Source organism: Myodes glareolus, chromosome 10 (assembly GCF_982192425.1).
Source record: "Myodes glareolus chromosome 10, mMyoGla1.1, whole genome shotgun sequence".
NCBI classification, from domain to species: domain Eukaryota; kingdom Metazoa; phylum Chordata; class Mammalia; order Rodentia; family Cricetidae; genus Myodes; species Myodes glareolus.
The window spans coordinates 22,240,166-22,264,062 of NC_142035.1; the positions used below are offsets into that span (position 1 = coordinate 22,240,166).

Consider the following 23,897-nt stretch of genomic DNA (forward strand, 5'->3'; position numbering starts at 1 on the left):
TAAGACAGATGAGGGTTGACTACAACAGAAAGGCAGCTCACATGCTGAAGTGCTCTGACCATTGAATCAGCTCCACAGCCCGGGTCCCTGCACCTCTTCCCCACATGGAGTCTCATCCAAGCTGTCCATATACTAGTTTACAACAGATATATGTACAGATCCCGGTGGAGGTGAGTGACTTCCCTCTCCTCATGCTGTTTCTCCCAGACAGTTTGCAGTCACACTCTTCCAAAGGAAAGTGAACCCTAAGATGTGGACAACACAATGCAATAGGCCAAAATAGGACAACACTCATTTTCCCCCAAATGACATGCTTCTCCTTGTGACTGTATGTAGCCACATTTCCTTCACCTTGATAACAGCTCTGTGACTGAGGGGAGTTGAAATCTCAATGTAGCTTTTATTTACATTTCCCTGGTAGCTAAAAACGTGTTTCTTCTTCTTTTTTTTTTATGTATTCTTATGGTGTGTATGACGTGGAGGGGAAGGTTGTGCACATGCCTCAGGGCACATGTGGGGGTCTGAGACAGTTTTGGGGAACCGCTCCTCCTCTACTTGGGATCAGACTTGCGTTTCCAGCTTGAGCAGCAAGTACTCAGCCACCTGACCAACCACACTTCTTTTGTTATCTGTCCAAGTCACATGCTTCTTTACTGATTTTATAATTTTTATACAAAACACTAACTTTGATGTTTTAAGAAGTTATTATTTTTACATTTATCTATCTGTTTGTGAGGGATAGCCTATACACCATGGTGCAGTGGAGAGATTAGACCATTTGGGGAATCAGTTCTCTCCCACTACTCTGGTTTCTGGGAATGGAACTCAAGGCATCAGGATTGGTAGCAAGTGCCTCCACCGTCTTGATGACCCCCAAGTTTAAATTTTTGGGTTCTTTATGTATTTACTACCAAGTATATAGTGATTAAAGTTTTTCTCAAACACTGTGCACCATCTCTTGGTTCTGCTGATTGCTTTCTTTGCTGTCCAGAGCTTTTCATTTGATGTAATCTTATTTATCAATTATTGTTGTAGGAGAGCTGCTTGTTCGTTTCCCAGCTGCCCAGACTCCTTAAATAATCATACTGAAACTGTATTAATTAAATCACTTCTTGGTCCATTAGCTCTAGCTTCTTATTGGCTAACGCTTACATATTAATTTAACCCATTTCTATTAATCTGTGTATCGCCACGTGGCAGTGGCTTACCAGCAAGGTTCCTACATCTGTCTCTGGTGGGGCTACATGGCTTTCCCCTGACTCTGCCTTTCTCCCAGCATTCAGTTTAGTTTTCCCCGCCTAGCTCTACTCTCCCCTATCAGACCAAGACAGTTTCTTTATTAACCAATGCTATTCACAGCATACAGAGGGTAATCCCACAGAAAGTTATTATTTCCTGGGCTGTTCGAGTCCCTTTAGAAAGTCCTTGCTTATGTCTTAGCTTGAAGTGTTTGCCCTAGCAAACATTTCAGTTTGCAGTCGTACAGTAAGGCCTTGATCTAATTTGAACTGCTCAATGCAGAGAATGAGAGCGAGTCTACCTTCATTTTCTTCATGTGGCTATTCAAGTTCCCCAGCACTCCAATATTTGTGTACCTTTGTCAAAGTCATGTAGCTGTAGTTGCCTATGTTTATTTCTGGGTCTTCTGTTTTCTTGCATTGATCTATCTATCTGTTTTTGTGCCAGCACCATGCTGTTTTATAGTTCTGTAGTATAATTTTGTCTTGATCTTTGTCAAATATCAGTATGGCTACACTGGCTTGCTTGGCTTCCACATGTTTGGGACATCAACATTCACCTTTTGGAGTCTACCTGATATGTTTTGGATAGGGTGTGGGACTCGAGGATACTGAGGGTTGGAGAGATGACTCAGTGGTTAAGAACACTTGCTGCACTTGCAGAGGAGCAGGGTTTGGCTCCCATGGCCCATATGACAGCTCACAACTTCCTGTAACTTCTCTTCCCGGGGATCCAGTGCTTTCTTTTGGCCCCTGGGACGCCAGGCACACATATAGAACACATACACCATGCAGGAATTCACATACACACACAAAATAAATAACTCCTTGGGCCAGTTATGGTGATTCATGCCTTTAATTCCAGAAATCACTCAGGAGACAGAGGCAGGTGGATCTCTGAGGATTTCAAGCTAGCCTGGTCTACATAGTGGGTACTAGGGGTACCTACTGAGACCCCATCTAAAATGTAAAAAGGTCACTGAGACATATTACTGATAAATAGGGAGTTTATCAGAAGAGTTATTGATGCCTTGGACAGATCATTAGGCAACAGTATGGTGGAAGGGGCGATCTCTAGAGAGAGAAATCATAGTTCATGTGGCAGAAGAGGGGTCTACACTCTTTTGAGGGGGGGTCACAGCAAGAGCCTTCAGGTAGGTTCTCTGATTCCCAGCCAAGAAGCATGGAAGGGAGTGGGGTACCCATGCCTCCTTTGATATTAACTCACTTCCCAGGTGTGAAACCCTGACACTGGAATATCTGTTTGCTAAGGACTCACAATGTCCCCTTATGGTACCTATGTCTGTTAGCTAAGGACTCAGAGTGTCCCTTTAAGGTACCTGCCAGCATCTGCGAGAGGAGGACACTGCACCAGCAGCAGGTGGATTCTAATAATGTATTCTCACACTACTGAAGGAATCTGCAGCCAGACGTGTGTTTTTAGGCTTTCTTTCTTTTTTTTTTTTTATAATTTTATGGTTGGGGGTCACCACAACATTAAGAACTGTATTTTTTTTAATATTTATTTATTTATTATGTATACAATATTCTGTCTGTGTGTATGTCTACAGGCCAGAAGAGGGCACCAGACCTCATTACAGATGGTTGTGAGCCACCATGTGGTTGCCGGGAATTGAACTCAGGACCTTTGGAAGAGTAGTCAGTGCTCTTAACTGCTGAGCCATCTCTCCAGCCCTGTTTTTAGGCTTTCAAACCTCTGGTTTTGTGTGTGTGTGTGTGTTTTTTCCCAGAAAGAATTTGATGTTTCTCTTTCCTTAACTCTGCACTCCCAGGTCTTTCCTGGCTCCTAATCCAACTTGCTGATCTCTTTCCCACAGCCAAATTGCAAATTTATTCTCAACAGATATTTCCTGGACTCATAAGTGAGCCTTTCACATGAAAAGTGAGTCTTTTTCTGTGTATCTGTTCCTTTCTTGTTAACCTAGATTAGATTAGAAAGTAGAAAGACTATGTATAACAGCATCTCTCTGGTGGGCTAATGGTTCTTGAAGCCTTTCTAAGACCTTACATTGTCTTGTTATAGGAACATGACATAGAAACACTTCATGGTATGGTCCATGTCACCATAAAGGGCTCACTGCAGGGAAATAGACCGGTTATCCTGACATACCATGACATCGGGCTTAACCGTATGTATTGGTTTTGCACTTTCTCTTTTTTAAATAAAAAACATTTATTTGTATTTCATGTGTATGAGTGTTTGCCTGTGTGTATCTATGTGCACCACATGCATGAAGTACCTGTGGAGATCAGAACAGGCTGTTGGATCCTCCGGAACTGGAGTTACAGGTGATTGTGAACCATCTTATGAGTGCCGAAATTGAACCTAGGTTCTCTGTAAGAGCAATAAGTGCTCCTAACTACTGACCATCTCTTCAGCCCCCATCAGATTACCGCTTTAGCATGTATAATCTTTATATTAAAGAACACAACAATAGCATTCTAGTAAGACAGACACATCCCTCCCCTGTCTCATCACACACACACCTTTTTTGTTAATGGCAGGTTAACATTCTGAGAGTACGAACAGGGTCAAATATGTTGGGGGAACTGAAATTACATTTTACATTTGTGTCATGTCTTCAGAAGAATAGATTATCTGATAAACTGAATAAGAAATTAGAACTGAGGTCAGGTGTGGGTATATATATGTGTGTGTGTGTGTGTGTGTGTGTGTGTGTGTGTGGAGAGAGAGAGAGAGAGATTGAGAGATTGAGACAGGGTCTTTCTCCATAGCCCTGGCTGTCCTAGAGCTCACTATGTAGAGCAGAACACTATGTAGACCAGATTCACAAAGATCTGCCTGCTTCTCCTGAAATTAAAGGTGTACACCATCATGCCCAGCACTGAAATCTGATTTTTTTAATTCATGCCCGAGGTTAGAAAATCCCAGAGCTAAGGGTTTTGAATTCAGTAGTAAAGGTATTCTTCCTACAGACTTTTCTACCTGGTATAGGTTGAACATCCCTAATCCAATAACTCGGAATCAAAAATGCTATAAATTTGAAACTGAGTGTTGACAGAGAACACCTAGACCCAATGAAGAGCCAACAGCACTACACATGCGTAATGTGTGTGCATGTACATGGTCAGTCCCCACATCTAAAAACAGCAATTAGTTTAAAATTACTTCAGGTGATGTGTATTAGGTATATGTAAAACTAAGTCTATTTTATTTCGTGCTAATCTTTAGGCCAGTCCCTAAGATGTCTCATTACATATCTACAAATATTTCCAAGGTTGAAATCCATGCCAAATCCACTACTAAGCATTTCAGAAGTAGCTACTGAGCTAATAGCAGAAAATTAGGCTCTAGTCATGGGGCCTGACTGATAACATGTGTCTTTCCTGTTGTTCCAACTTCTAGAGGTAGCCTGTGTGGAGTTAATGGCCCAGGGTTGAGATTTAGCGTGAGAAGTGAGGAAGGCCCTACGCTAAGAGGAAAGAAGTAAACAGCATCTCCTCCATGCACATAGTAGTTCTGACAAAGCCCTATGTGGTGATCAGCAGCTGAGAATGTCTTCTAGCCAGAGTCAGGTGCATGAAAGACAGCATTGTGGGTAGGAGATTATTTTGTTCTCCACCAGGAAACCCAGCAAACATCCACAAGGTGTTTGTTCCACAGTGTAGAGTTGAGAACCAGTTGCTCTCCGGGCACAGAGATGCCTCCTGTGGAGTCTTCCTTCAGCAGCTTGAGTGAGGTTGTGTGCAGACTCCTCACTTAAGTGGACTGTTGCTGAAAAGGGAGGGGGAGAGCAGGGGCTCAGCATTGCTGAGCAGAGGAAAACTGGGGAGAGTTGGCGATCTCGTGATCCATGGGTGTTCTTGTCTCATAGATAAATCCTGTTTCAACACCTTCTTCAACTTCGAGGATATGCAGGAGATCACCCAGCACTTTGCTGTCTGTCACGTGGATGCCCCGGGCCAGCAAGAAGGGGCCCCCTCCTTCCCAACAGGGTAAGGCCACAGGGAAGACTTCTGGAGGCTTGAGGCCAGGGAACAAATGGGTGGATGGTAGGGGCTTTTGGTGTGTTTCCCTCCTGTGATGGTATCACACTTACAAGTGGTGCTGCTTGCCTGGCTTTCTGCCCCTGGTCTCAGTAGCCTGTGTGTGAGTGTGTTGAGGGCTGCTGTGTGTTTTCACATACCCAGGATTGCCACTGCATGGCCGGGACCTCTGTACCTGCAGTCACAGGCAGAATGTGTCTGGAGCTCCCACTTCTCACAGACTCTGCTCTGTCTCGACTTTTTTCTTGTACACTTGTCGTCACTCCTGTGTCTCTTCCTGAAGTGCCAGACACATAGGCTGAGCCCAGACTCCTCTGACCCTGCCCTGGGAGTTCATTCCCAGTGGAATTCCCACCTAGAGATGGATTTTGGATACCTGGGGAACCATTTATTCTGAAGCCATCTTGACAGGCAAGGGTACCATCTGACTGACCTTGGCACTCAACATCATGCTAAACTTGCTCTGTATGTCGGCATCACAGATTCCCAAGGGAGAGTCTGCACCTGCATAGAACCCAGGCTTTCCAGAAACCGTTAAATGCTCATGTTTGTTAGCTCACTTGATCCCGACAACCTATAGGATCTGTGTCACTGTACAAATAATTAGCTGAGCTGGGATTCGAACCCAAGAAGTCTTGTTACAGAATCTAGCTCTTGTGTCTCTCAGATAGGAGTTGTTATTCGCCCAGGTGATAGCTATCAAGATATCAAGATTTTTTTTTCCTAATTTGTGCACAGGTGGTGTGAGAGTGCTCCATTCCTCACCATGTTCAGCAGAAGCAGACTGAGCTCCTGTTGACTGTGGAGCAGAGGTCACCAAACACGGGCGATTATTTAACAGGCACACACACGCACACACCTCACACACAATCAATGTCATTTTAAAATATCCTGTCTTTCACTGATGCTGTCCTCTCTGTGACTCTCTCCTTACTCTTCCTCCTCTGGGGCTGCTCCCGGGCTTGGCTGGTGATTTTAAAATCAGTTCATATCATAAATAAGCAGTTCATAAAATAAACATATCTTATACTTAAGTTAGTGGCTCTTAACCTATGGATCATGACCCCTTTGTAGTCAAATGACCCTTTCAAGGGGTCGCATATCTGATACCCTGCATATCAGATACTTGCATTATGATTCATAACAACAGCAAAATTAAAGTTATGAATTAGCAATAAAATTACTTTTATGGTCAGTTGGTGGTGACACATGCCTTTAATCCCAGTACTTGGGAAGCAGAGACAAGGGGTTCTCTGTGAATTTGTGGCCAGCCCGGTCTACAAGAGCTAGTTTCAGGATAGCTAGGGCTGTTACACAGCAAAACCCAGTTTCCAAAAACCAAACCAAAACAAAACAAAACAAAAAAATTAAAGAAAAATTATTTTATGGTTGAGATCACCAAACATGAGGAACTGTATTAAAGTGTTGCAGCATTCGGGAGGTTGAGAACCACTGGCCTAAGTAAAATAAATGAGGATATTCTGAGGAACCAAAGTTCTATAACAGTGCATAGGCCAGGGAAGTGATATTTCCTGTTACAGTTAACTACCTAAATAAGATTGGCAGACTGCAAGCTACTTCCTGAGTTGTCTCTTGCTGCTGGACATTCCTGAGCCTGGAAACGAATGTTAAGGGTTTGGAAATAGCACATAGTAGGCCATCTCGCCAGTTCTCTTCCTATAGCTTCCTCTGCTATAAGGAGTGTGGCTCCTTTTCCTTCCCTCCTCACGTGGCCGTCATGGAGGATCATGGATCAGGCCACGGTTGTTTCCAGGCACTACACCACACCCTTTGAGTCTTTGGTTAAAAGAAAAGAAAAAACTTGTGTTTCTCCAGGACTCCTGGACTGGTTAAGGTTTCCTAGTGACTGGGAACTGTGGATGTTTTCTAATTCAGAAGGTGTCCTTCTCGGTTTCAGGTATCAGTACCCCACCATGGATGAGCTGGCTGAAATGCTGCCTCCTGTACTTACACACTTAAGGTGAGTAGGTTCCATAGTCTTCTACTTTCTCCCCTCTCTTTGCTGCAAAGGAAACCCAGGGTTTCACTCCCAATAAACAGGTGTCTTTTCATTGAGATTTATTGTTTTGTTTTGACTCTAGTTTATATCCCTGAACTAGTGGTTCACGAACAGAAGAGTCATTATGTTCATTGCACTTAGTTGGGAGGTGGGTGTAGGTGACAACCAATCATAGTAGACGCCTTAGGCAAAGTAGGGTAGGGGTGTGTCTCAGTAACAGAGCACATGTTAGCAAGTATTGTGCTCTGAGATTGATCTTTAGCACTAAGCAATATCAGTACAATGAAGTATGTGAATATTATGATAGATAAAAGAGCAGGCTCCTCAGAAATGAAGCTAGCTAGAAAATGTCTTCCTGGGTATAGGCATTATATACCTGTACCTTCCGTACAGGCTAGGAAAGAGACCTAGGGCAAAAGAAAGTGGAAGAAAGGCATGTTGAACAACCTGAGAAGCACAGACCAGATTCCATAAGTCTGAAATATCAGAGAAAAGTTGACAATATCTGTTGGGGGAGACTTCTCGTTCATTCCCGGCCGCCAGACCTGAAATAATCACACAGAAACTGTATTAATTGCAATACTGTTTGGCCAATAGCTTAAACTTCTTAGTAACTAATGCTTACATTTTAAATTAACCCATTTCTATTATTTTATATTTTACCACGGGGCTTGAGATTTACTGGTACCGGCATGCGGATGTCTTTTTCCTCTAGTGGCTACATGGTGTCTCCATGGCGTCTCCCTGTCTCTGCCTTCTTTCCTCCTCTATCTGCTTGAAATTTCCACCTTACTCAATTCTGCCCTGTCATAGGTCAAAGAAGCCTCATTCATTATCCCATCGTATTCACAGCATGCAGAGGGGAATCCCACATCAAATGTCCTTATTGTAATAAAGAAAGATCAATGGATCTTAATCCTAGAATGATACATAGTTAGTGATACATAGGGATTTATATGTCGGTAAAACTATTTAACTTTAAAACAAGAATTATTCCTATTCTTGTTATTTGTAGAGGAGTAAAAGCAAAATGCATGGAGACCAGTTAAACATCCATAGTAGTTTAGGAAAAGATAAGATTAGCCTGGTACTTGATTCTGTTTAGGGATGGATTAAAATGCATTGTGAGGGCTGAAGAGAGGGCTCTGCAGCTGAGATTCCTGCTCCTGCAGAGAACCTGGGTTCCCAGTGCCTCTGTTGGGTGACTGACAACTCCTCTAGCTCCAGCTCCAGGAGATTCATTGTCTCTTTTGGACTCTGCAGGTACCTGCACTCACCCTGCACCTAACCCACACACAGACACAAGTGTGTTCACTTAAATGCAATCGTCTTTAAAAATAAATAAAAGCTTATTTTTAAAAAAAGTTAAAATTATAAAAATGTAAAGTGGGTAATAACTAATGGAAATATTTCTGGGTAGTTTTGACAAGATTTACTGATGAATTTTGAGGTGATAGTGAAAATGAATTCCAGGTTTGAGGCATATATATATATACAGTTTTTGAGACAGAGACTCTCTTGTAGCCCTGGTCGTCCAGGAACTCACTATGTAGACCAGGCTGGCCTGGAACTCAACAAAGATCTGCCTGCGTCTGCCTCCCAAGGACTGAGATTAAAGGGATGTACCATCACCTCCACAGCATATTTTATTGACCTTTAAAAGCAAATTTGAAAGAAGGTGGTGTTACCCTTATTGATATTGGTAAGACACTGAAGTTTGAAAAGCTGAAGAATCTTGTCTAAGAAACTGTGTGAGACCCTGCATGTACACGCAGCTTGTATTCTTTCCAATGGTAGTTGACTCAGTCAGTGTTGATGTGTCCTCTTCACAGTCTGAAGGGCATCATTGGTATTGGAGTTGGAGCAGGAGCCTACATCCTCAGCAGATTTGCAGTAAGTACAGGAAGGATTCGTCTCAACTCCCTGAGGCAGTGTGTGGGTCCCAGCTGCTGCTCCAGCCTGTGTGTGTGTGTGTGTGTGTGTGTCTGAAAATCCACAAATGAGGTCAGAACATTGTAAAGAGACCCAGATACGGCTTCTGGGGGGATTGTTAAAGCCATGAAAAGTGAACTTGAGAAAACATGAACTGACAAAACAGCGGGACTACAGTTTCCTCCCAACTCTGTAGAAGGACTCCTGTTGTGATCCCTCCTGAGCCATAGGGGAGGACTTCTGATGTGATTCTTCCTGGGCCATAGGGGAGGACTCTTGTTGTGATCCCTCCTGGGCTATAGGGGAGGACTCCTGTTGTGATCCCTCCTGGGCTATAGGGGAGGACTCCTGTTGTGATCCCTCCTGGGCTATAGGGGAGGACTCCTGTTGTGATCCCTCCTGGGCCATAGGGGAGGACTCCTGTTGTGATCCCTCCTGGGCCATAGGGGAGGACTCCTGTTGTGATCCCTCTTGGGCCATAGGGGAGGACTCCTGTTGTGATCCCTCCTGGGCCATAGGGGAGGGAGTTTGGGGGGGCATTGCCTATTCAGATGGCTTCAGGAAAACAATTCAGGAGCCCATGTTGTCCCACAGCAGCCCACAGAAGCGCCTATGCCGAGTGCTTTAGCACAGTCAACCATAAGGAAGTCCCCCTGTGAGTCAAACAACTGCAGCATGCTCTCCTCTGCTGTAGCCACAAAAACCTTGTCTTCCCTCAGCACCCGTGAAGGGAAGATGTCTTGATAGCATCCTGAGAGCTGGTTTCCAGGTGCTGGGTCAGATGTCAAGAGGAATTGTCTGTAAGGGCTCCAGAGCATCTCTGCAGTCTTCCTTCCAGACACCAGGAGTGAGGCCTAGCACAGACCTGCTGAGCATGGCCGCTGCTTTAAAGAGTGGGGAGTGGGCGTCTCACACAGTTGTCTCTGTCTCTCTCTCAGCTCAATCATCCAGAGCTGGTAGAAGGTCTTGTGCTCATTAACATTGACCCGTGTGCTAAAGGCTGGATTGACTGGGCAGCTTCCAAAGTAAGTCCTTAAATGACACTGTCCATTTTCTGCTTCTCCTTGTCCTCGTTCCCCCTTCTTCTCCTCTCCCCCATATCCCCCTTCTTCCTCTCCCACCTGTTGGTGGGTACCAGAGATTAAGCACATGGGCTCATGCATACTAGGTAGGGTACCGTTTTATCGCTGAACTTACACCCCAGCTCTCACTTACTCTTTACCTTGAGACAGGATCTCACTACATTGCTCAGGCTAGCCATGATCTTGTGACCCTTCAGTCTAAGCAGCTTGGGTGTCAGACCCAGGCCACTAAACTAGACCTCTCTTGTTCCTTCATAAAAATAGCTTGGCTTTTTAACTTTTTATAAAGTTGTACTTGTTTTTATTTTATATGTGTGGGTGTTTTGTCTGTATGTGTATCTGTGCGCCATGTGTGTGCAGTTCCCAGAGGCCAAAAGGGGTGTTGGGTCCCCTAGATCTGGAGTTACAGGCAGGTGTGAGCTGACGTGTGGGTGCTGGGAACTGAAGATAGGTCCTCTGGAAGAGCAGCCGGTTCTCTTAACTGCTTAGCCATCTTCCAGCCCCAGCCTTTCGTGAGTACACTGTTAGAAATATCTTTTACCCATCACCATGTATCTCTTCTTTTAAAAAAAATGTTCTGCATATAAGTCCTTTGCTAGATACACGTATTTCTTGGATTAGTTTTGGTAGTTTTAGACCTGGAACCTAATTACCCAAGAGAACAACAGAAGCAAAATCTTTTTTGACCCATAGTATCAGACATTTGCATCTGTTGTGGCCAAGAGGGGGTGGCAGAACGTGGCAGTTGACATAGGGGCTTGCAAGAAGAGGCAGTGCAGACAGGAAGCAGCACAAGACACAGTCTATAGGTGCACTCCCCGCCCCCTCTCTACCCACCACCCTATCCACCCCGGTGGCCTAGTTTCTCTCTTTACACTGTCCTGCCTTCTAATAATACCAGGGCATTAGGAGTCCAAGAAACTAATCCGTTCACCAGGTCAGAACCCCAGGATCCAGTTGTTTGGGCAAGCCATCAGATACATACCGAAAGATGTGCCTTGGTGATACCTCAGCGTTTCTCTTTTCACTGCTTGTAGTTTAATGCATTTATTCTTATTGAATGGGATCTTTGCTTGCTTTTGGTAATTTTAGACAGGATCTTGCTCTGTAGCCCAGGCTATCATCAGACTGGTGGCACTCCTACCTCAACTCCCAAGTGCTGGGATTGTAGGCATGCATCTGCTTACCCATTCCATGTTGCTTGGTTTTGAGCGAGGGCATCATATATCCTAGGCTGGCTTTGAACTCCCTATTGTAGCTGAGGATGCCCTTGAGCTCCCAAATTCTGGCATTACAGGTCTGCGCTATCATGCCCCAGCCCTAAAACAACAGGCGTGTGTGTATGGAGGTCAGAAGACAACTTTAGGGTGTCAGGTGTATCTTCCTCCTTGCTTGTCTCTCCTTTGTGCTGCTGTGCTGCTTACTGCAGGCCATCTGGCTTTTCCGGGGGTTCCCTGGGCGCAAGGGGTTAACTCAGGTCATCAGGCTTAAGCAGCTAACACTTTGATCCACCGAGCCAGATCCTGGCACAAATACTAGGAAAATGATTTTGTTGTTGTGTGTTATGTGTGTATACAAGTAGGGGTGCATATGTGCCTTGATGCACCTTTTGAGGTAACAAAATAACTTGCACAAATTGGTTCTCTCCTTCCACCACGTGGGGTCCAGGGATTGAACTCAGTTTCTCAGGCTTGGCAGGAAGTGTCCTTGCCTGACCATTTCTCATTACTCTTACCTTAAGTATTTGTGCTTCTTGTTTTGTTTTGAAACAGGGCCTCAGTACATGGCCCTGGATCACCTGGAACTGTCAGGCAAAACAGTGTGGCCTTGAAATTGCAGCAATCCTCCTACCTCTGGAGTGCTAGAATCACAGGCATCAGCGCCAAGCTTGGCTTCCTAGGTATACCTTAGTACAGTTAGGCTGGCAAACAGAATTAACCCTTGAAGTAAGTGAACCTCATCAGGGCAGCCAGGGCTAAACAGAGAGACCCTGTTGATAGATAGTTACACAGACAGATAGTTTTCACCTAATGCCAGACAGTGGTAGTGCACACCTTCAATCCCAGCACTTGGGAGGCAGATGCAGGTGGATCTCTGTGAGTTTATGGCTATCCTGGGCTACACTAGATTGATCCAGTCTCAAAGAGAAACAGAGTCAGACTGTGGTGGCTCATGCTTTTAATCCCAGAAATTAATCTTTAATACTAGAGAGGTAGAAACAGAAAGGGATATGGCTGGGCAGAAAGGAATACAAGGGAGGAAGAGATGGGAGCTCAAGGCATTCAATCTGAGGATTTATAGAGACAGGATACCCAATTTGGTCTCTCTCTCTCTCTCTCTGTGTGTGTGTGTGTGTGTGTGTGTGTGTGTGTGTGTGTGTGTGTGTGTACACGCTTTGGAATTCTCTCTCGGTCTGATGCTGTCTAGTATACGACCCTCACACTTAGATGTGTAACAACCTAGTGACATCCATAGAACACTTTGGGTCTCAGCATTCTGAACAGTGCAACACATGAAGCCAGCTGGGTAATTAATCCTCCTCCTCTTTCATCTGTAGCCTGTGGCTCACTGACAGCCCACGGGGTGATGTCAGGCCATCTTGCTTCCTTAACCTTTCACCTATGTCCCTGTCTCTCCTTACCTCCTCTTCTACACCCCCACCTCCAACACAGTATGTCACCTACAATCCAAGTCCTCAGTAGGAATTCCATCCAAAGCCCAGGAAGAAAGCTTAAAGGGGAATTGGCAAGATCGTTGAGCTGGAGATGTTTCTGAAAATAGACTGTCTCCAGATTTACAGATTGCTGCGTTTATTAGATGTGAGATGCATCATTTTGAAATGGGAAGAATTGGGAGAAAAATGTTCAGAATGTGAGCTGTAAATATAGCTATTCCTCCCACTGCCTGAAATAAAGATGGCTAAAACTGGAAGGAGACTTTCCTTTGTCTCTTGCATGTCTTGGTCTGGGTTGTAAGTCGATCTCTACTGCCATCAACCCATTGTAGATACAGAAAGAGGGGCAGGGATGAAGCGGCAGATTGCCACGGGTCTCAGGTCTCACTGTTTTTGAAGGAATGGCCATTGTTCCTTCCAGCCCTATTTTAAAGCAAGCTGTGCTCGTACCATGGAAAGAATACTTAGTTTGTCCTTGTATCCCCTCACCCCCACATTTCTTTGAAATGATACTGGTCTGTGTTTTTGTTTGATTTAGAAGATACTGTGTGTAAAGTGCCCTCCCTTAGGGGACAGCCTGTGACTGCTCACATGTGCTCATTCTCCTAACACAGCTTTTCCCTTCTAGCTCTCAGGCTTGACGACCAACATCGTGGACATCATTTTGGCTCATCACTTTGGGCAGGTAAGCACCTGTGCCACCGGAAGAGCTGGGTTTACTGGCTTGTGTGCAAAGCTTTGCTGTGTTTTAGGAAAGAAAGGGGTACCTTGCAATCTCCTGGATCCTGGCAGATAACATGTCCCATGCAGTTAGAAGGACATGTGGCCTTGCCAAGGCCAGGCCTGCAGGGAGGCTTCTCCTAGCTCATGGATCTTGGCACTGGAGAGTGACAGAAAACAGCACCCCCACCTGTCCCCTGTGAGCAGAATGCCATCTGTGTGTTTGACAACACCAGTGCTCACCAGACATCTTTAGAGCCACCGGGAGGTTCAGAGAAGGCCTCACAGAAATACAGGTTTTAGAAGGAAAAAACAAAGAATGCTGAAATGTTCTTGTGAGAGGAGCTTAGAGATGATCTCATTCAGTCCTCACGGACTGGCAGACACTGAAATCTGCAGCAGGGGAGAACTGTGCTGTGGATAATTGTTGGTGGGGATTTGCCTGCAGTCCTATTTTCAAAGGGAAAAGTGAGTGATGAGAAACTGAGCAATGAGGTCAGGAGCTGTGAGGCGACTGGGGTGTGGAGGAACAGTTACAGTGAGGGACAGGCTAGCCAGTCTAGAGTACTTAATATTCTGAATATGCCTCAAGGAAAGTGCAAGGTTAGGATAGATCACGCTGTTATTACTTACTGATTATGTATTTGTTACATACGCTATAAACTGCTTTAGGTGGATGGAGTGATGGCTCAGCAACAGCATCTGGCTGTTCTTCCTGAGGTCCCAGGTTCAAATCCCAGCTCTGTATACTGTCTGTAACCTTCAGTCTTATGGTATTAGACGCCCTCTTCTGGTCTCTGCAGACACTGCGAGCATGTGGTGCGCAGATGTATGTACAGGCAAAGATAGCCAAACACAAAATAAGAATTTTCAATAAAATTAAAAGAAAATCTGGACATGGTGGCACACACCTTTAATCCCAGCACTTGGGAGTCAGAGGCAGGGGGATCGCTATGAGTTCCAGGATTCAGAGCCTGGTTTATAAACTGAGTTTCAGTATAGCCAGGGCTACATAGAGACCCTGTCACTAAGGAACAAAACAAATAACTATTGCTTCAGCTATCCAAACTCAGGTACTTTTCCTGGGTTTGGTAGCCTAATCATGTAGTAGAGAAACTGAAGCCCAGATTTACTGTTACCCATCCTGAAGTTGACAATAGTGTTTTAATTTTAACTTTAGTTTTTTGAGAAATTCATACATGAGTCCACATGTACTACATCATTTCTACCCCTTGTTTTCCCTGGAGTTGACCTTTGAATCCAAGGTCACCTCCAAAGCTTTGTCACCTCTATATCCTTCCTTTCTTTGTGTATTTGTGTGTGTGTGATACATATACATGTTGTATGTATACATGTGGGTGCATGTGTACATATGTGTGCATATGTGTGACGGTCAGAGGTTAGCATAGGTGTCTTTCCGAATAAGCTACTTCCCACTAGTTAATTATGAGCTGTAGACATTATCCATTTGTCACCAGGGCCCTTGACCTGAATATTTATTTGCCTGTATTAAGAGAAAACAACATTATGTGTGTATGACATATAGATTCTCATAAGGAAAATTTAGTTCGTTTTTAGTTTTGACCAAAAGCAGGGAGAGAGAAATCCTCAATCTGTGTCCACCTTGCCATGGAGGTGCCCAGACCTAAAGAAAAGACGAAACGAAAACCAAAGAATGTGCAAATGTGGATTTCCCTGAAGCCTGTCCCTAGAAGTGGGGGTAGCCTTCTCCTGGTGCAGGGATATTGGGATGGCTGTTTTCATTTTCAGCATGGTGTTTCCTCCAGGAATCCAAATTCATAGAGCCTCATTAGCCCCCTCCCCTTTTTTGTTGTTGTTTCTGTTTTTCCAAGACAGGGTTTCTCTACGTAGCCTTGGCTGTTCTGGAACTCACTCTGTAGACCAGGCTGGCCTCAAACTCATAGAGCTCTCTACCTCTACCTCCCAAGTGCTGGAATTAAAGGCATGCACCACCATCGCCCAGGTAAAATTCCCTTTCTCTTACTCATGCTTCATTCCTGACGGACTTGAGACTCTGTGCCATTGGGTGGGTCATTTGCCACTAGACTGATACATGGATTGTATCAATTACCTGAAGCAGGTAAGTATTTAAGAAAAAAATAAAAGGAGATGAGGAAGAGAGACAGTGCTGCATGTTGTATGATATTTTGTTTGTGTTCTGACCAATAAAGCTTGCCTAGAGATCAGAGGACAGAACTAACCACTAGTTAACCATAGCGGCTGGGCAGTGGTGGCACACACCTTTAATCCCAGCATTTGGGAGGAAGAAGCAGGAAGATTAGGAGTTCGAGGCGACCCTGGGTTACTCAGGATTGAACCAGTCTAAAAGAGAAACAGAGGGGCTGAAGAGATGGCTCAGCGGTTAAGAGCACTGCCTGTTCTTCCAGACATCCCAAGTTCAATTTCCAGCAATGACATGGTGGCTCACAACCATCTATAATGAGGTCTGGTGCCCTCTTCTGGCCTACAGGCATACACGCAGACAGAATATTGTATACATAATAAATAAATATTTTTGAGAGAGAGAGAGAGAGAGAGAGAGAGAGAGAGAGAGAGAGAGAGAAACAGAGCCCTTAGTTGGTGGCTCACACCTTTGATCCCAGCACCTGGAATCTCATGCCTTTGATCCCAGCACTAGGGAGGTGGAGATAGGAATATATAAGGCTGTTAAAGACAGGATCTCTCCCATTCGGTCTGATATTCTGTAATGGTTAGAAATCTCTACTGGCTACTCTGCTCTTCTGATCTTTCAGCTTTCACCCTAATATTTAATTCAGGTTTTTATTGATAAGACTAAATAGATTCACACCTCAAGGGCATACCTATACCTAAGACAGAAAAGCCACCAGAATACTGGCAGGAGTCAAGGGTGGAGAGACTGCTTCACCTAGTGGACACATAGGTAATATGTATGAGAACTCTGGTCCTTCATCTCCACTGCTTTCATCAGTGAATGTAGGTCAAAGTTCCTCCTTGTCTCTAAACAAAGATTTTCTCTGAGGTCATCGGTGGTGCTCCTGTGCTATCAGAGTTGGTAGGAGTGTACCCAGAGTCAGATCTCACTTAGCAAGGGAAGACAGTGTAAATAACACAACACCTTGAGCTGGAGAGTTAGCTCAGCAGTTAACAGTACATGCTGCTTTTGCAGAGCTCCCAGTACCCACATGGCAGCTCACAACTATGCCACCAGTTTCGGGGGATCCAGTGCACTCTTCTGGTTAACTTGTGCACCACATGTACATGGTGCACTAATACACATGCAAACACTCATATGTAAAAAATAAAACAAATATATTTAAAGCACTTTTTGGCTAAATTTTAGTAGCAAACAAGTTTTTAAGAATAGTCTTGGTTAAGTTTATTTGGGTTTAAATAATCAATCTTAAACATGGTTTATGACCAGGATGGGGATGCAGGCCTGTAATCCCAGCACTTGGGAGGTAGAGACAAAAAGTATCTGATGTTCAAGACCAGCCCCAACTACATAGTAAGTTCCATGTCAGCCTAGACTAACTTAATCTTATATAAAAAACATAAATAATACTCATTTTTACTAATAAGAAAAATATAGCTGGGCTGTCGGGATGATTCAGTGGATAAAGGTGATTGCTACCAAACCTGAGGACTTGAGTTTGGTCCTGGGGACCCACACGGTGAAAGAAAGACCAGACTCCAGAACACTATCTTCTAACAAGCATGGTGAGAAGCATATGCATGAGTGCACACACATGCACACACACACATGCACACACACACACATGTACACACAGCAGAACCAGTGACACCCTCCCCAAATTTTTATCTACCGAATTAGCCAAATAAAAGACACTGATCATGGGCGAGCAGGATGACTCAGCAGGTAAAGATGCTTGCCACTCAATCCTGATGAGCAGAGTTCAATTCCTGGGCCCTCTGTAAGATGGAAGGAGAGAACTAAGTCTCCAGAATTATCCTCTGACTTCCCCACTCATGCTATGGCGCATGTCCCTACACACACACACACACACACACACACACACACACACACTAAAATCATTAAAATAAAAAGTAACTGTGGGCTGGGGATATAGCTCAGTAGGTAGAGTCTTTAGCTTACATGAGGCTATGGGTTCAACCTCAGCACTCCATTAGCTGGCTATGGCAATCTTGTCTGTAGCTGGAACTCTCAGGAGGTAGAGGCAAAGGATGAAAGAGTTCAGTGAAGGTCAGCCTGGGCTATATGAGACCCTGCCTCAAGTAACAACAAAAAGTGATTTCAGTGGTTTTGTTGTTGGTGGTGGTTTTTGTTTGTTCTTTTGCTTTGTTTTGTTTTTGTTTTTTATTTTTGTTTTTGTTTTTTTGAGACAGGGTTTCTCAGTGTAGTCCTGGCTTTCCTGAAACTCACTCTATAGACCAGGCTGGCCTTGAATCCACAGAGATCCACCTGTGTCTGCTTCCCAAATTCTAGGATTAAAGGGATGAACCACCAGGCCTAAGTGGAAGTAGAAAAGTATATGTTAGCAGCATGTGTATAAGAGTACAGTTTGTGTTTTTTATTGGTATTGGTAGAGGGAGGGGAATTTCTATAATTAAGTCTTGCCTTAAATATTTACATTAGTGACTAGGTCCCTGTTTGTCCTTCATGTACCAATAATGCTGTATGGTAGACTCTGAAAGCCTAGAGACCGGAGAAAGGGGACCAAAGCCATATATTAGGACCGTGACAGGTAAGACTTTATTAGGAATTGGCTGCAGATGGCTGAAACAAGAGAGATGGTAGTGATCACAGTGGAGATCACTGAACAAAGGCAGCAGCAAGCCCTTGGTCTTCTGGGGGTGAGCTAAATGTTGGCTGTGTTCTTCTTGTGATGGGTACCATTTCAAAAGATGCCTTCCTTGTTTAGGAGCATCCTGGTCTTAATGTTTTCAGTCAATGACTTACCCCAGAACTGCTGAGTCTCTCCTGCTGATGACATGATTGTCTTGCACAAACATCCTGGCCTTGTAGTTAGCTTGGGCCATATATGTGGGGTTGAAGGGTTTGAGCTGTGACAGATGCTGAGGGAGCCCATGTACAGGGCAGAGGAAAATGCCGTCTCCAAGGTAACATTTCTGCAAAACATTTCCCAGCTGACCAATATGTCTCCATGCAGAGCTACGTGTCAGAACAACAAGGGAGAAACACAGCTCCAAGCCTCTTGTCCTGTTTACATCGCTCATCAGATAGTTACAGGCTCAAATGAAGGGTCAGCATTTTCAGTGAAAGCAACCTTCAAACTTCTGCTGTTACCTAGGCAACTGTTATCATAATCCACACATCAGAGGTGTCATCTGCAGCAAAGCTAGGGTGGGCGTAATGATTTATTGCCAAGCTGTGTGACTTTCACAAATCAGTGCTATCTAAGTCAATTAAGGGTCACTAAGCTGGAAATGGAGTAATTTAGTTTATCTTTAGTGGCAGCTTCCCCTTGCCTTTGATGTTTGTGTGGCTTCTCAGACCCCACCCATTCTGAGTAGATCCAGGCACAGGCACTCCAGGTCTGTAAATACTCTGGCCTGCGTTAAATGTGGTGTTTAATGAGAAAGCTATTGAAAGCTTTATCGGGTCGTATGTGAAGAATTCAGAGATACTTGTGTTTTGCCCTTTACAGCAATCTCTACTTGTCTCAGAGTAGCATTTGTTCGTTTTCTATCTCGAATTCTGCTGTTCAAGTTCCTCTCTAGGGAAACTGGCTGGTCATTTCACACTAATTACTATTATTTGTACTATAGTCTGTCATAGTAATCATTTCTTGTTATTCATGTGTGTATGTATGTGTGTGTGTGTGTGCATGTATATGTGTGTGCATGTTTACACATGTATGTGTGTGTGCGCGAGTGTGTGCTTGTGTGTGTGCATGCATGTGTGTGTGCACGTGTACATGCATGAATGTGTGCATGTGTGTGTATTGCTTTTATTAGTTGATGAATAAAGTTGTTTCAGCCAATGGCTTAGCAGACTACAGCCAGGTGGGAAATCCAAACAGAGATATTTAGAGAAAGTAGGCAGAGTCAAGGAGACAACTTGTAGCTACCAAAGGAGAAAGGCCCTGGAACCTTTCCCATAAGCCATAGCCTCGTGGCAATACACAGATTAAGATAGAAGAGGTAGGTAGGAATACGCCTAAGCCATTGGCCAACCAGTGTTTTAATTAATATAGTTTTTGTGTGTTTATTTGGGTCTGGGCAGCTGGGAAACGAACGAGCAGTCACCGCTTACATAATGGTGCCCACCATCTGGGGCATGGATCCACATAAGACCTAGAAACGCTTAAGAAAAAAAGAGGTGCTTCTAGACCCACAAAAATGGGAGCCAAGCGCAGCTTCTTGGTAATTGCCTTTTTTTCCAGACTCTGTTTGCTGGTGGTGAACAGATACGTGGTTCCTTTAAGTAAGGGCTTCCTAGTTCGTGCTGGCTACACAAACTGCTCTGGCTCTCTCTGGAGGTCCTGCTATGGAGCACTAAAATGGAGTTTGTGAGCAGCATATAGCAGGCAAGTTGCTTAAAGGCGGCGACACAGACCCGCTGTGTTCCTGGAGCCGGAGCAGTGAACACGGCTTGCAGAGCTGGCTGTAAATGTACCTCCGCCATAGTGAAAGACTGAAAGAAGCGGAGCCAGCATTCAGGGCCACAGCAACTGCACCATTTACCATTAAAAAAAAAATGTTCCTGAATGCTGCTCAGTGGTGGTGTAAGCCTTTAATCCCAGCACTCGGGAGACAGAGTCAGGAGGATCTCTGTGAGTTCAAGGCCAGCCTGGTCTACGAGAGTACTAGTTTCAGGACAGCTAGTACTGTTACACAGAGAAACCCCGTCTCAAAAAACAAAACAAAACCAAAAAAATGCTCCTGGTCAGAAAAAGATTTCAGATACACAATAGGACAGACTCAGACATAAAAGACCTCTAAACAAGTCATAGTTTGTTTAAAAAATGTGCATTGGCTTGGAGAGAGAGGAAAAGGAGTATAGACAGTTATAAAAAGACAGTCATAGACTAAAGGAGTAAAGATAATAAAATACTAAAAAGTAATAGAGTAAAAAAATAAGCATTTAAGATGGAATATGCACATAGAGCCTGGATTATATATATTATTGTTTTTTTTTTAATTTTTTGACTGCAGAGAGACATTTGATTCTGGGGGCAGCTAAGTTAAACCAACATAAAAGTATCTTGACTTCAAAATTTGAGTCTAAGGATAGGTTGCTTTGGAAAAGAGGTTCTGCTTTTGTTTCCACAGAAAATGAGAACCTGTGAATTCCTTCCAGGTTAATGTTGTTTGATGGAACAAGACCCCCCCCCCAAAAGGTCCCTGTGAACCCTAAAAATACTTCTCCCAACAAACAACAGGAAGCAGTTTTGAGAAAACTACACCCAAATTCCCAAAAAGATTGTTTTTAGATATTTATTTTCATTTTAAAAGGATTGATTATAAATGACTAATGGTCACAGTCAATTTCTTGAAAAAATTAATAAGGGGGATATAATATAGAGATAAATATTTTGCATTGGTATGGATATTGGTCTATTGATACAAATTTAAGATTAATTTTGTTACACTGTGTATGTATTTCTACTCTTGTTTAGGGTATTATGTTTAGACAGTTCATTTAAAATTTAATATATAATTAAGAAGTATAGTTTAATAGAAGTTATCTATAATAATCAAACTTTTAGTCATGTTAGTTAGGTTTTCTATATATAGAAAAATGTATTTCAGAAAGATAATCTTCAACACTTCAAAGACCTACAGAATATGGCATTTAAAGGTTTGAAGAACTTAGATTTTTCTTGACAGTGAGACATGTCTGCTTCTGGTGGAACCAGTTACGTCAGAGAAGTTTATGGGCATTGAAGAAACACATGACAAGGCTAGCCATTTGGGCAAGAAACTGTTCTTGCCTGGACTGCTTGATGGTATGCTGTATGAACTGGACATGCAGGATCCACAGAAAAATGACTGTTGAAGTTTTCAAAAGGTGAGACGGGCCTTCAGGGTTCCTACTTCATGAAGGAGACTGTCATTCTGCAGGACAAGAAGAAAGTGACTCACAAACTGCCAATATAGGCGAAATACTCTTTCAAATTTCCTTCTTCGTGGAAAAGTCTGCCAGCTACTATGGGCTTGAAGGCTGAAGATGGATGCCCCCACAATACAGGACTTTGGGTGACTGTCCAGGCAGCAAGATGTCTCTGTCAATTCTAGAGTTTTGGAAGTTGCATACAATGTACTTCTTGTTTACTTAGGTAATATTATATCCTTCTGGGGTCTTTGATGGAGTTGAAGACAGATAGTTATAGTTTTTCTTATTTATGATAAAAGATAAATTAGATATGAAACTTTAGACTCACAAAGATTAGATGATAAAGTATTATCCTTAATTTACCAAATGTAAATGAACTAAATATTTTAACTATAATTCTTGCTTGATAACTTATAGGTGGAGACTGCTCGTTCATTTCCCAACCACCAGACCTGAATAATAACACAGAAACTATATTAATTATAACACTGTTTGGCCATTAGCTTATGCATATTTTTAACTAACTCTTACGTCTTGAATTAATCCATTTCTATTAATCTGTGTGTCACCACAAAGCTGTGGCCTACCAATAAGGTTCCAGCAGACATCTTTCTCCTACGGCAGTTACATGGCGTCTCCCTGACTCTGCCTACTCTCTCTATATATCTCTTCCAGCCTGGCTCTATTCTGCTCTGCTATAGACCAAAGTAGCTTCTTTTTTAACCAATGGTAATAAAACATATTCATAGCACACAGAGGGGAATCCCACATCAATAACTGTTTTGTATATGTAATTTTACTATGTTAATGTTAAAACTTTGCTTTTTAATTAGACAGGAAAGGAGAGATGATGTGGGGATGTCCTTCCCTTCTGTATATGTGTTGCTTTTATTGGTTGATGAATAAAGCTGTTTTGGCCAATGGCTTAGCAGAGTACAGCCAGGCTGGAAATCCAAACAGAGATATATAGAGAAAGTAGGCAGAGTCAAGGAGACACCATGTAGCTGCCAAAAAAAAAAAATGCCAAGAACCTTTCCAGTAAGCCACAGCCTCATGGCAATACACAAGTTAAGAGAAATGGGTTAATTTAACATAGAAGAGGTAGGTAGAAATATGCCTAAGCCATTGGTCAACCAATGTTGTAATTAATATACATTTTGTGTGATTATTTGGGTCTGGGCAGCTAGGAAACAAATGAGCTGTCTCTGCTTACATATGTGTGTGCACGTGTGTGTGTGTGTGTGTGTGTGTGTGTGTGTGTGTATCTGGTGCTGTTGCTTAGGAACTGTCCTGTTGCTGAGTCAGAGTTCTCACTGGGACCTGTTCCTGGCTGGTTAGGCTGGGCTGGCTGGCCAGGGAGCCCAGGGATCTCCCTGTCTCTGCCTCTCAGGCCTGGGATGCAAGGGCGCACCTTCACAGGTCCTCACGCTTGCATAGCGGGGACTTAGGGACTGAGCCATCTCGTCAACTTCATTATTCATTTTTCTCATCATAATCTTCCTTTGATTGCAGTCAGTACCCCAGCCACATTTCCTGAGAGTACTTGTTTCAGGAAACTGTCTTTACTTTATCTTCTTGGCTCCCTTCACGCCTTTGCTGTAGACTGCAAGCTTTTTTCCTCATTTTGTTTCACTACAAAACTTCATGATGATATTTTCATACGGTTCTGGATTTATTATCTTCCCAATTATTCCTGATATACCTTTTCCCACCAATGCAAAGAAATCTTTCCATTTTATATGCCCACTAAACTTAAAATTTGATATTGCTCTGGTGTGTGTGTGTGTGCCTCTCAGACTGTATTCTCTGTAGCTTAGAAAATGTCTTCTGCTTACTCTAGGAAGAGCTGAGGACCAACCTGGAACTGATTCAAAGCTACAGACTACGCATTGCCCAAGATATCAACCAAGGGAACCTAGAGCTTTTCCTGCGGTCTTACGACAGGTACAGTGTTCCCATTCCTGTAGAAGAGTGCAAAAGAGATGATTGACATCTATAAGAGAAAAGAGGAAGGAACTTTCCCCATGTTGTGTGATAACTTCTAGGTGCTATTTGACCATATGTATAGAAAAACAAAGGAGAGAACTATTGAGCTTTGCCTTAATTGCTTTTTGCTGGAATTGTTTCAGAAGGCAGAAGT

The 23,897-nt window shown here is 43.4% G+C and overlaps 1 protein-coding gene across 2 annotated transcripts in view; it reads left to right on the forward strand.

Moving 5' to 3' along the window:
* Window positions 1-23,897, forward strand: part of LOC125398724 (protein NDRG3-like) — a 32,372-nt gene continuing 8,475 nt past the window's right edge. Inside the window, exons 1-8 of one of the 2 annotated variants that reach the window (XM_087911066.1) lie at window positions 1-170; window positions 3,283-3,388; window positions 5,096-5,216; window positions 7,186-7,248; window positions 9,120-9,180; window positions 10,158-10,244; window positions 13,604-13,660; window positions 23,598-23,701. In XM_087911066.1, coding sequence (XP_087767192.1) covers window positions 105-170; window positions 3,283-3,388; window positions 5,096-5,216; window positions 7,186-7,248; window positions 9,120-9,180; window positions 10,158-10,244; window positions 13,604-13,660; window positions 23,598-23,701 — 665 coding nt within the window. In that variant the 5' untranslated portion in view covers window positions 1-104. The remainder of the gene's footprint in view (window positions 171-3,282; window positions 3,389-5,095; window positions 5,217-7,185; window positions 7,249-9,119; window positions 9,181-10,157; window positions 10,245-13,603; window positions 13,661-23,597; window positions 23,702-23,897) is intronic. The other variant, XM_087911067.1, reaches the window with a different exon arrangement.